Source organism: Sphaerodactylus townsendi, linkage group LG01 (assembly GCF_021028975.2).
Source record: "Sphaerodactylus townsendi isolate TG3544 linkage group LG01, MPM_Stown_v2.3, whole genome shotgun sequence".
Taxonomy (NCBI): domain Eukaryota; kingdom Metazoa; phylum Chordata; class Lepidosauria; order Squamata; family Sphaerodactylidae; genus Sphaerodactylus; species Sphaerodactylus townsendi.
This window is the reverse complement of record NC_059425.1, coordinates 81,632,335-81,645,263: the sequence shown is the minus strand read 5'-3', so window position 1 is coordinate 81,645,263 and position 12,929 is coordinate 81,632,335. Positions and strand designations below refer to the sequence as shown.

The 12,929-nt window shown below is 44.6% G+C and overlaps 1 protein-coding gene across 4 annotated transcripts in view; it reads right to left on the bottom strand.

The window, feature by feature from the left end:
* Positions 1-12,929, bottom strand: part of PLD5 (phospholipase D family member 5) — a 133,246-nt gene that overhangs the window by 32,803 nt on the left and 87,514 nt on the right. For 3 of the 4 annotated variants that reach the window (XM_048485287.1, XM_048485296.1, XM_048485305.1), the window contains one exon: positions 7,825-7,939. In XM_048485287.1, coding sequence (XP_048341244.1) covers positions 7,825-7,939 — 115 coding nt within the window. Of the gene's footprint in view, positions 1-7,824; positions 7,940-12,929 lie in introns of those variants that run through there. The other variant, XM_048485314.1, reaches the window with a different exon arrangement.

Below are 12,929 nucleotides of genomic sequence, written 5' to 3'. Positions count from 1 at the left end.
ACTCAGCTTGACCTGATTTACTAGTAACAAATCTTGACTTGCATTTTGCAGTCTTTAAACACTACAAGTGGAATCTCTCTCCAAGAGGATGCCATGCCTGTCAGAACACAAATTTCAAGGGCACAGAGTAATACCTAATACGGCATTCAGAGCCAATGGAGCAACTCTAATTGCAAAGACTGGCTTTATCAAAACTGGAGGATTTACAAGCCTAGCATTACATAAACTGGAGGATTTACAAGCCTAGCTTTACATAAAAACACAAAAGGGAATGGTGAATTTAATACTCAGGCAAAATGCTTCTGCCACAGCTGGTGTGATCTCGGTGTGCCACAGCTCCGGTGGCCATCTTGGAATTATAATATATACTTGAGTATAAGCCGAGGGGGGCTTTTTCAGCATTAAAAATGTGCTGAAAAAGTCGACTTATACTCTAGTATATACAGTACTTTATAAATCTTAGAACTATTTTCCTTATATAACTGGTTATGGATCTTGTCCTGATCCAAAAAGAATCAAAATATATCTTTTGACTCCTGAGGAGAAATCCTCTACCAGACAGCTTACAGCTTGCACAACTGTTTCCAAGCTCTGTCTATTTACATCTCTCTCAGTCAACTCTCAATTCTTAATTGTCCAGAATTATAAGTGCCACTCAGAATTCTATTCAAACTCCTTGTCAATCACCAGGATTCTATGCTGGAGACATCTCCTTGAAATGCAGCCATCCATCACACCAGACTTCAAGCTATATTTCTGTCAGTAAAAAGAAGAGTGGTGGGGGAGAGGAAGAGTCTTTTCCAGGGCTGCTTTAGCCTTTGAGGGATGACTCATTGTGGTAAGTTAGTTTCTTGGGATGTCCATCACCACCTGTAAGAAGGACTGGGATGGGGAGTCTGAGTGCATCAAATGAGTCTTGGGAGGTACAATCACATGCTAAACATCTGGGAATGGGGCAGGTCTCAGCTGAGTCTTGCCCTTGGTCTGCTTGTGCTCCTTAGACTTATGTTTCCAGTGGGTTTTTTTTTTCTGCTTGAGGCTCGCTGTCCTTTTTGCAACAGTGGAACTTGTCAGAATGGTGGATCCTGCCTTAGGAATGGTAAGGTTTATCGGAACGGTGGAGCTCAGAAAGGGGGAAGGCCTCCCTGTCATAACTGGTGGTCATGGAACAGGCTGAGGCACCCTCTGTATAATGGAATGACTCATGGGGGACTTTGCTGTTTGCGAAGTCACAGTTGCTGATGCCAATCTAACAGAGGCAGCTTCTAGTGTTTGTGAACCGGGGAGGGGGGGAGTGAGGTAGCTGGGGTATTCCCAAAGTGCTGCCTCCAGGCAAAATGCTCTATTGGCTCTCACCTTTTGGGGAAAACTTTAGGCAGATTTTACATGCCTGAATGTTGTGTGTTTCTTCAAGGCACAATAGGCAGGCTTCATGGCCGTCTGACCAAGTCATTTTTGTACCTCAAGTGGTACATCTTTTAAAGCTGGCTTTTGAGGCTATGGTTGCTTCAGATCCTGGGCAGCCTCAATCATAAGAGGAATAAAAGATGAAGTAGCAACTTGTTAACAGAACATTGAGCAAAGAAAAACATGGCTGCATGCAACAGCGGTAAGAAAGGAAGTGAGGGTTGAGGGGGCACCCCTATCCAGTACACATGATTTTGGGCAGGAAAATTCTCATGTTTCCTGTTAGGATGGGAGGTGCATCCCCTCCATAGCTATGGAGCTAGAGGAAGATCTGCTGATTGGCAGGCCTGCATACAGGTACAGCCCCAATGTGGGGCTGCACGAGAAGACTGGAGGTGAACTAGTCATGACCTTTGGTCACATCATATTAAAGATAAGTCAGTAACTATGGTATAGAGATAGAATTTTCAGAAGTTACACAAATAATAGTTTTAGCCTCCAGAGCATAAAGTCTGGATTTTGTTATTATAATGTGGAAAGCAGCAATGAGACTTTTTAAAAACAATATGGGTCCTTGTACTGTCAAAGGCTTTCACGGCCAGGGGGGGGGGGGGGGGGGGGGGTGGTGGGGGGGGGGGGAGGGGGGGGGGGGGTGGGGGGTGGGGGGGTGGGGGGGGCGAGAGGGGGGGGGGGGGAGGGGGGGGGGGGGGGGGGGGGGGGGGGGGGGGGGGGGGGGGGGGGAGGGGGTGGCGGGGGGGGGGGGGGGGGGGGGGGGGGGGGTGGGGGGGGGGGGGGGGGGGGGGGGGGTGGGGGGGGGGGAGGGGGGGGGGGGGGGGGGGGGTGTGGGGGGGGGGGGGGGTGGGGGGGGGGGGGGTGGGGGGGGGGGGGGGGGGGGGGGGGGGGGGGGGGGGGGGGGGGGGGGGGGGGGGGGGGGGGGGGGGGGGGGGGGGGGGGGGGGGGGGGGGGGGGGGGGGGGGGGGGGGGGGGGGGGGGGGGTGTGTGTGTGTGTGTGTGTGTGTGTGTGTGTGTGTGTGTGTGTGTGTGTGTGTGAGTGAGTGAGTGAGTGAGTGAGTGAGTGAGTGAGTGAGTGAGTGAGTGAGTGAGTGAGTGAGTGAGTGAGTGAGTGAGTGAGTGAGTGAGTGAGTGAGTGAGTGAGTGAGTGAGTGAGTGAGTGAAACCACTCAGGAGGCAGCATGACCCTGGTGCCGGCATAAATGCCACTTGCACTGGTGTAAGAGATATTTATGTTGGTGCAGAAGCACTTATGCCAGTGCTTAGGAACCTAGCTTTTGTATACATCTGCCATTTCTTGTCACAGCGCTCAGCTATGCTTTCTCTACTCTAAATCACTTTCCAACATGATGTTAGACTAAGCAATTGGAACACGGATAGGAATTGCCATTCAAAATGTCAACATTTGACAAGGATGCCACACTTGACCATGGAAAAAAACTTGTGGATTCAGACAATTTGCCCCTTCAAATAAGACAGCCCAATCTGGTGTGTGTGTGTATATGTGTGTAAAACAGCTTCAAGGAGCAAAGCAGCTTTATGCCAACACATTTGTCCCCTCCACCGGTGTAAAGGGCACTCCTGCTATTGCAGGGAGCAAACTCACTGGCATCCAGCTAATGCTCAGTTCCGCAGTGGTGAAACCCGGAAGTTTGGGCCACCATGGAGCAATGCTGGCATTCAATCAGACGCTGGTACAGAGGGGTAGGTGAGGCAGGGCATTCCTGGGGGCAGAGCCAACTATAGTCAGCTTCCACTTGCGCTTTCACACCATGGCTGGCGCCCCAGACTTATGCCACCCCAAAGGGTGGTGTAAGTCCATTTAGCCCCATGGAGGACTTCCAGGTAGCTGGGAAGATTTTTTTGTTTTTTTCTGCCATTCCGCACTGACTGAAAGCCCTCCGGAGGTGACAGGATGGTGCAGCAGTGGTGCTGTCCCTGGCTGCCTTGGGCTTTAGATTGGGCTGCCCAGCTATATTACAGTACAAACGTATATCAGGAGTCCAATTTATGAAAGAACACAGTTCATATGAGAGCTATCCATGTGACCAGATAACAGAGGAAAAAAACAAAAAAATCTTCCCAGCTACCTGGAAGACTTATGCGAGATTACATATAATCTTCTATAAAACAGGGACAATTTAAAAACAGTCATGTTTAACAGATATCACTTTGGAAGATTAAAATCCCTTAATGGAGTTTAATGTTTTTTGCTGGCCTAATGGCCGTAATAAAACTGAACTGAACTAATGGAGTTTAATGGAAAAGCTCATCCAGAAATCATCTGACTTTTTATTGATAAGCAATATATTTTCAGTGGAGACCAGAAACTTGCAAATGATGTTGTATGTGAATGTTAACTTTTTATCTCATACGACAAAGAGAGTTGTTCTCACAAATAACAGTAAATCCACCCATAATATCTGCATGATTATTTAGATTATTACAATCCTTTTTTTCATGTGTCTGGAGGAAGAAATGAAGTTGAAGATAAATGAAATGCTAATAACCCAGATATACATTTAGAGAGATGAAAGAGGAGGCTCAGCTTAGTGGCACAGCACATGCTTTGTACTTGGATAGTGGATTCAAACCCTAGCAACTTCAGTTAAAGGGGTCAGGTAGTACTAGACCAGTGATTGCGAACTTTTTGAGCTCAGTGTGTCTAGAATTCAAAAAATGCCTAAATGCTGGTGTGTCACTCACACTCACACTCACACTCACACACACACGTCCCGCTACAAACAGAAAAGAAACAATTCTTTAAATATTTATTTATTTTAAAAATAAAGATTTTACATAAAGAAATATCAAATTACATAAAGAAACGTCAAATAATTACAAAAATTACTCAAACATGGAGAATAGTTGTTGTCAGATGTTGGTGAATGCTAGTATGTCACTCAAAATGTCATGCCACATCACCTTTGACACACGTGTCATAGGTTTGCCATCACAAATTACTATCTGAATAGAATAACTACAATGGAAATGGTAAAATCGACATACCATCTTAAATAACTATCTATGAAATATGAAGTCTTTATCAAAACAGTAGTAAAGCAAATTCATTATTGTCAATTACTTGGGCAAAAATGGAGATTATTAAAGACTCATAGCTTTGAATGCTTCCAAGGATATACTAGATATTTCTTTCTCCTTGTAATAGAATACACACTTACACATACATGCACTTGATGCTGAATTCAGCAAAGAATATGGTGTGTGGGCTTAGGCAGTAGAGGTGAACAAGAGAAAATACAACATCCTTATGACTATTCTTTCATGGAATCTACTGGGAGGCAAATCAGTTAATTTTGTCTTCCAGCCATGTCACCATTAGTCAATGGGGTCATAATACTACACTCAGCCTTGTCTCTAAATCTCCAGAATCTCCAAGCCTAGATACTGACCAGAGCCCCATCAGCTCTCTTACCAGCATGGCCAATTGGCCATGCTGACAGAGGCTGATGGGAATTGTAGTTCCTGAACATCTGGAGAGCCGCAGGTTCCCTACCCCTGTTCTAAACTAATGAAAAATCTCAGCAGATACCTTGTTCTGTGGCTCAGTTTTTCATATTATAACTTGAACGAAAGTTTTCTGAGTCCAGAAAAAGAACTGAGAAGTCTTTGTTTATTCAGAACTGCTTGTTCATACCAGACACTCTTAAGAAGTAACAGGGTGGATTGAAGCTGCAGTGTAGCATCCATTTCAAAGGGGCTTAAGCAAATACAACTGAATTCACCCATATAAAATACTCAGCTTAAAGTGATTAAAACATAACACGACCAATTCATACAGAAAGACATGAGCAGTGTTTCTAATGGATACTCAGGCATTTATGAATCCCCAGTGAAAAGGAGGTTCTGTGGAAAAGTGGGGGCCTAACCTTTTCAAATGGGGAGGGGGATGTTTTTTAAGAACATCATCTGAATCTTCTATTACAAAGTCATAGGGTCTGCCACACTTCTGAGACTCTATCTCATGCTGCTCCTTTATTGTAGGAATTAGGTTTTAATGGATAAGGAAGGGTGCAAGTATTTTAAATACTGAGATACTAAAACGGTGTGTAAAATATCTGAGACAAATTCATGTTGTCATTTGAAAAACCTGGATTTGGTTGTTTGCAGTGTAATCTTAAGAACATATTTCTGGATGCAAGCCCCACGGAGCAGGCTTAGTCTACTTGATTCTAAGTGCCCATGTTAGGATTGAACTGTTTATAATGAAATTAAAGTTACAAGGGTATCACTCTCTTTCTATTGGTATCAGGAGGAAATTAATTTCCAACCTACTGGTTATGGAATTCTCAGGGATTGCTCCTTCAGTCAAAGGGTTTCACTGCCAAATTTCAGGCAGATAAGAGAAAGCACCCCCCCCCCACCCCACATCCATTTTAAAAACTGAACAGTAAAGACAGTAAAAAGTGGAGGTTAAATGGAGCATGTTTAGTTAATATTGTGGTTGGGGTAGGGTTGATGGTGAGAATTTTGTGTGTGATTAACTTCATTAAAATATGCATCACTTTTCTATTGCACACATTTTCATCATGGGCCTTGATACTGATGTTGCAGGGGAAACGGAAGGTACTACCACTAGCTTAATAACTAGCAGCAATGAAGAACAACATGGTGCTGAGACAGATGACATGGTAAGGGGAAGGAAAGCCAGGCAGTTAGCATCTGTTTCTCATTGGAATCCCTTTCAGTCAAGATCATGTTAACCATATCAAGCTATCATGATGCTTCTGGTGAATACCAGCTAAGTTATGGGAAAACAAATGCTATCCAGAGTTTGTTGATGGATAGTAATACCAACCTGTCACACATGAACAAATATGACTTCAGAGCTTCAGGTAGAGGTTTTTCACTTCACCTACTGGCTGGCCCTTTAATTGGAGATACTGGGCTGAACCTGGGACCTTTTGCAGGCAAAGCAGGGATTCTCCCACTAAACCTCAGCCCCTCCACTGAGCCATAGCCCTTTTCTGTCATGTATTACTGAAACCTGGTAGGACAAAATCTCCAAATTGAGTCCTCTGAGGTTCGCAGTTGAGCATCAGATCAAACTGATGGGCAGGGGGAGGAAAATGTTACAGTTTACTATACGTGGCCTTCCCTAGATGCTCAGTTAGACTTCCTATTTCAGCACATATATCTGGTGATGGAGATGCAGTACAATCTAGAAACTCCATTGGTAGTGAACCTCCCAACTTCCTTGTCTATCAGACTCTCCATCAGTCTTAAACCTGATGCTGAAGTCCCTGTAGATAATAATAATATCCACATGGGGTTCATCTAAGTCTCAGTACCCACACAAATTTGTAGATCATATATTTGACCTGATCTTCTGTACCAAGACAGAGTTAAACAGTCAAGAAGTGGGAGAGATGTTGATAATTCCCTTATCATGAATGTCCTGGCAAGAAGGTACCCAGGGATTTCCTATAGAGCTCATTATTTCTGGTTTAAAGAGTTTAGGCTGAGAAACGATTTAGTTGACAGCTAAAGCGTGAAGAGGAGGAAGACTTGAATACAAACTTACAGAACAGTGCCTACAACACAGTTTTGCATCTTCAAAATGGTAGTGAAGGCCAAACATTTGTCTGTTACCATTGCATCTGTGTTGTTCAGAGGGGGCTAGAAAGTGTAATAACATCTAGACCAGGGTAGGGGAACTCCGCGGGCTCGGAGAGCTTCCATGCGCTCTTCTGCCTTTGCACTGTGGCTCCATCGAGCCGGTGGTGCCGCTGGTCTTCATTCTCCTTGCCCTCGCCTCTGCAGGCAGTAGGGCGGGCGCACCAACTGCTTTCACATAGTCGGGCTGGGCTGCACTCGCGGGCTTCTTCGCCCGCACTTGCGGAGCGGGGCGGGCACTTTCCCGGCGGCCAGCAAGGCCAAGCCGCCGGCTTCATCCTTGCCCGCCCTGCAGGCAATATATATATATATATATATAAAACTTTATTTTAAATGTCAAAAATTATTTGCGGCTCCAAGTGTTTTCTTTTCCCATGGAAAATGGGTCCAAATGGCTCTTTGAGTGTTAAAGGTTCCCTACCCCTGATCTAGACAATGTAATAGCACTCTTCCAAGTTGGCTCTTCCAAGTTGTCATTAGCATAAAATAGAAGAATTCTAATTCTAGCAATACTGCTGTTTTATTTAAACTCAGTGGGCATGATCCAGACCAAATTGAATAGTTTTATTTATTTAAATGGGAAAGTTAAGAATGTGGTTAGCTCTCTCACACAGCTCAGTGGAGTTTAATTGTGCTTATTTCTGTGCTGCAATCTGATCAATTCTGTGCTATTTAATGTATATGGAAAAGTTCCTATTTTAAGAAGGAGCAAAGAAGACATTTTTGTATTCATGCCAGTATGAAGCAACACAAAGAACCTGGTCTTACCCTTTTTTTTCAAGTTGTGTAATACCTTTGATTTCACTGGAAGAATATCGCTCACTAGTTTAATCTCAATATTTTCAGACAAGAGATCTTGCAATTTCTCAAAAAGATGTTGCCCCTGTAGAAAATAGCAAAGAAAATATACACATGAATTGTTATTAAAGTTGAAGAAGTAAAATAATACACAAAATAAAACAAATCCTAATTTGTATTTTCAAATTTTTGTATTTACTTATTCCTCATCAAGCCTCTATAGCTCTTCTATAGCCTCCAAAAGTGGACCAGCTCCCCTCCCAGTAATCAGTTGTATACCAGGCTCTGCCAGTATCCTCTCTCTTCACAGAGCATAGCCATGTGGAACTGAGATGATCCCCAGAACATTCCAAGTAGAAGCAACCTGTGGACAAGATCGGTCTTTTGATACCTGGAGAGATAAGTGGCACAGCATGATGGCAGGGGGCTCTCTTGGGCAGTATACACAAGTAGTCAAGGGGGACTTCATTGATGTGTTCAGGGAGACAAATTCTGACAAGTGTCCTGAGTCACATACCTTTCTAACCTACCTGGCTGACAACTTTCTTTTCCAAATGGTGGAGGATGCTATAAGGGGCTCAGCCATACTCGACTTAATATTAACCAATAGGTAAGAATAGGTAGGTGGGGTGAAGGTGATGGGGACCTTTGGAGAAAGTGACCAAGGCTGTCACTTAGAGGAGGGCAGGGAGCAATTCCTGTTGGCAGCAAAGGATAGTACTCTGTGGTTCAAGTCAGAATAGGAATATTTGGAGAGTAAACTGAATAAATTCCTCAAAACAAGGGGATTAGACAAGGATTTTTATTGGCTCCTCTTTTGTTTAACTTACATGTAAATGATTTGGCTTCTTTTCTAGCACCCTGTTTGGAACATGCTGTCATACTGGTAGATCAAGCAATACCTTGAATGCTCTTTCCCATTCTCCAGTAGGGCTTCATAAAACCCTTAAAGCCTTTTCTGATTATTGTCTGAAGGAGGGCCTATTAACTACCCAAAAATAAAAAATCACAGTATTTTCTAAAGCCAGAATTGTTCCTTTTATAGCTGATATGCTGATGGATGTAAAATTGACCAGGTTAAAAAACGTTCCAAGCTAACCTGAATTTGAAACTACATCTCAAAAGTATAAAACTTAAAGCAAAAGTTTCCAGTAATGCACCAATTTTTTTTTCTACACTACAGCTTATTATACATTACCATGTGCCAGGAGTGGCGTTTCCCCATGGCTGTTTGTGCAGTTGCCTTCTGAGTGACCTATCTCCACCCCCACTGCCAGCCTTGAAGGCTCCCTGCAGCACACCTAAATCACTTTGTTTTGGCTGTGGTCAGAGCTTTGTAGCTACCACCGCCTCCTGCTTTGGCTGGGGGAAATAGAGGCCAGTGCTGAGGAAGGACTGAAGTCTAATTTCTTCATCCTTTGGTAGAATACAACATTTTCTACATCAAATAGGTACCCCTTTCTGGTAACATTATTACTGTTCTGCATTTAATATTGATTTAGTAGGCATAATGAGGTAATAAGGGTAAAAGATCAGATAAGGCTCTGAGGTTGCACAAAGGCATGGAACTTATGAATGAGCATTGCCAATGCAAACAGAAAGTAGTAGCGAATAATGTATTAAATGAATATATATATATATATATATATATATATATATTTTCTTGAACTTGCTTTAAAAATAACTTTTACTGTATCAGTGTAACACAAGGCAAAGAATCCAATAAAAGAAAACTTTCAATTCTTTGAAAATAGTGTTGGAAAAAACAGACACTATCTATGGAGGCTGAGTGTTTTACAGCTCTTCAAAATGAACAAAACAACTGTGTTTAAAGACAGGACTATATCTGGTTAATGAATGGGTGTTGACTTAGTAAGTATTTTTATAATGTCTTTCCATTCTAATACAGATGTTATGCATAGTGAAGCAGCTATACAGCAAGCATGGGGGATATCAGAACACATGTATGAGAACACATGTATGTGAAAAGACAATTGTGTTGTACTGCATGGGTTAGTAAACAATACAGTCAAATACAGATTGTCAAACTATTATTAAATATGGTTTATGTTCACAACTGGTGAATAGGATGTCAGCTAAACTGACAGGTGTTTAAGCATCCCTAGTTTTTATAGGTGATCTCTGATAGTAGCAGTTTGAGAGGAGCTGTTTATTCAAATCCATATGCTTTCTCTGTCACTGTTTAATCATTCTATCCTAATGAAATGGATATTCATTCGTTAATATCTAGGGAAATGAGACAGAATCTCTGATAAACTCTTTATAATTCAAATAAAAGAAACATTTGAAATTGCCAAAATCATGAAACAGGCATGATATCATGTGATAATAATAGCACCTTGCAAGATATGTAACATTTTAATGCCAAGTTAAAATAATTTCAGCTTCCAACTAAGCTGTGCATACATAGAGAAAAAGCTTTCAAAAGGTCTACTCAGAAATGACTTTTATTTCTTTCAAAGTGATTTACTCCCAGGAAAACTTTAAAGTCTTGAGCAAATTACTAGGCTCAAGCTAGTCTATTTCACATAGCTATTGTGAGAGCAAATAGGATAAGGGGACTCTGTAGCTCTCTATGAGCCCTTGAGAAGGGTGATGGTGAAGTTTAAATAAATTCTTCTATATATTTGCCACTGCACAGTGATAATGCTGGGAATCGTTCAGCTACATCTGTGGCTGGAAGGTAGCTCTGGAATGTCAGTTTTAAAACCACCATTGCACCTTCATGAGGGATTTTGTTTTGCCAGGCAACAGGAGACTGGAGAGGACCTTGATGTGGAAAGTGACTCACCAAATCTATCTATATAAAAAGCTAACCATGTAATTGTTACTGATGGTGTAACTCAGTAAGTGCTGGGCGTACTCCTCTTAAACTTCCCCTACACACTGCTCAGCCAAGCGAGCGTGTTCAAAGCATCTTCGGAGACTCAGGCACTCCTCCTGTGCCAGGGAATCCTCTTCTACAGTCCCAACAACACTTCTGCAGCCTCTCTAAAACGTGGCTCAACTAGCTGCCGCCAGTTTCATCGCTGCTACGCCACTCACACTCACCTGTTCCTACCCAACGCCTCCTCCTCCCATCCCCTACCAACTGGGCGCATGTCCCAAATCCACTACAGCACTCGGCTGCTTAAACCTCACCAAGGTTGAAATCAGCCAGCCCTTACAACCCCCTCCATCTGCGCATGTCTTGCTGCGCACAAGGGCCAAACGCGCCAACAACACCCTCGCTGCCGCAAAATCGCCAGTCTCCACTACCAGCCAGGCCGTCCACACTCCCCTACAGCTGCACATGCCCCCCCCCCCAGTGCAAACGGAGACTCAGGCACTCCTCCTGTGCCAGGGAATCCTCTTCTACAGTCCCAACAACACTTCTGCAGCCTCTCCAAACGCTCAATCCAGCTGCCGCTGCCGCGTTCTACCGGCTGCTACGTCACCTCACACTCACCTGTTCCCACCCAACGCTCCCTCCTCCTCCCATCCCCACCAACTGCGCATGTCCCAACCACTACAAAACACCCTCGGCTGCCGCAAACTCACCCGTTGCTGAAATCAGCCAGCCCTTACAACCCCCTCCATCTGCGCATGTCTTGCTGCGCACAAGGGCCAAACGCGCCAACAACACCCTCGCTGCCGCAAAATCGCCAGTCTCCACTACCAGCCAGGCCGTCCACACCCCTCCTCCAGCTGCACATGCCCCCCCAGTGCAAACGGCCACTCAAGCCCTATGTAATGCAGCCGCTCCTCCTGAACTCAGGCAATCCCCCCATGCTCCACACTAATTTTCCCCCGTCCTCCAAACCCGCACAGACTCACACTCTCACAAGGACTCTGCCTCCGCCCCCTGTGACCAACTTTTGCTCCCTCAGCCACCTTGCTGCCTCATTTGCGCGCCTTCAGCTCCCACAGCAGAGTGCCTCTGCGCTGCGGCTCGCCATTCGCCTCCACGAGGCAACTCCACGGTTCCCTCATGTCGCCAAAGCAACCCATACTGCCCATCCACCACCCCCACACTTTCATACAAACACCTTCTCACGCAGGTAATCTTCACTCTCTGTGTCTCACCCTAACACACAAAGCCACTACTCTCACAAACGTCCACCTCCTCCATACACACTACACCCTGCCCCCTCTCACATTCCACCATTCCCACACGTCCACCTCCTCCATACACACTTCACTCTGCCCTCCCATACATTCAAACATCACATACACAACTCTCCACATCTGTCTGCCTTCACTTACTCCTTTCTTGCATCAAGCTACTCCTTCATTCTCAATCTCATCCATTACTACAACACACAACAAATACTCTCACACACATTCCCCTCTCATCCTCACACATTTCATTCTGCCCTGCCTCACATTGCACCACCCACACACATCTACCTCTTCCTCTCACACTTCAATCTGCCCTCCCTCACATTCAACCATCACTTCCTCACACATATTCTCCATATCTCTCTGCCTTCACTAAATCATTTCCTGTACGTAACCTTCAATCGCTGTCTCACCCATTACTACCACACAAAACAAATACGCATACACACATCCATCTCCTCACACACTTCATTCTGCCCTCCATCACATTCCACCAGTCACACACTTCTCCCTCCTCCTCACGCACTTCAGTCTGCCCCCTCTCACAGGCAACCATCACATACACAATTCCTCACCCATATTCTCCACAGCTGTCTGCCTTTACTTACTCATTTTTAACTACCAACAACAAACGATCTGTCCCTCACACACACACAACTCTCCACCAACTCAACCATCTCTTCTCTCCCACTGCAAAGAACTAACTCTGCACCAACTCCACCACCTGCTCTCTCCCACTGCGTCTACCTCCCATGTACATAGTCCTCTTCCTGGCTCTCAAACACAGGGAGAGGAAGATGGATTGTCCCATGCCAATCCATAGGGGACAGCCGCTTCGCCTCTCCCTTTCCTCCTCCCTTCTGTTCCTAACCCCCCCCCCCTTGTAAGCCACAGCAACGCATGGCCGGGCCCCGCTAGTATATACATAATGAGTGTGTCATTCAACTAGAACA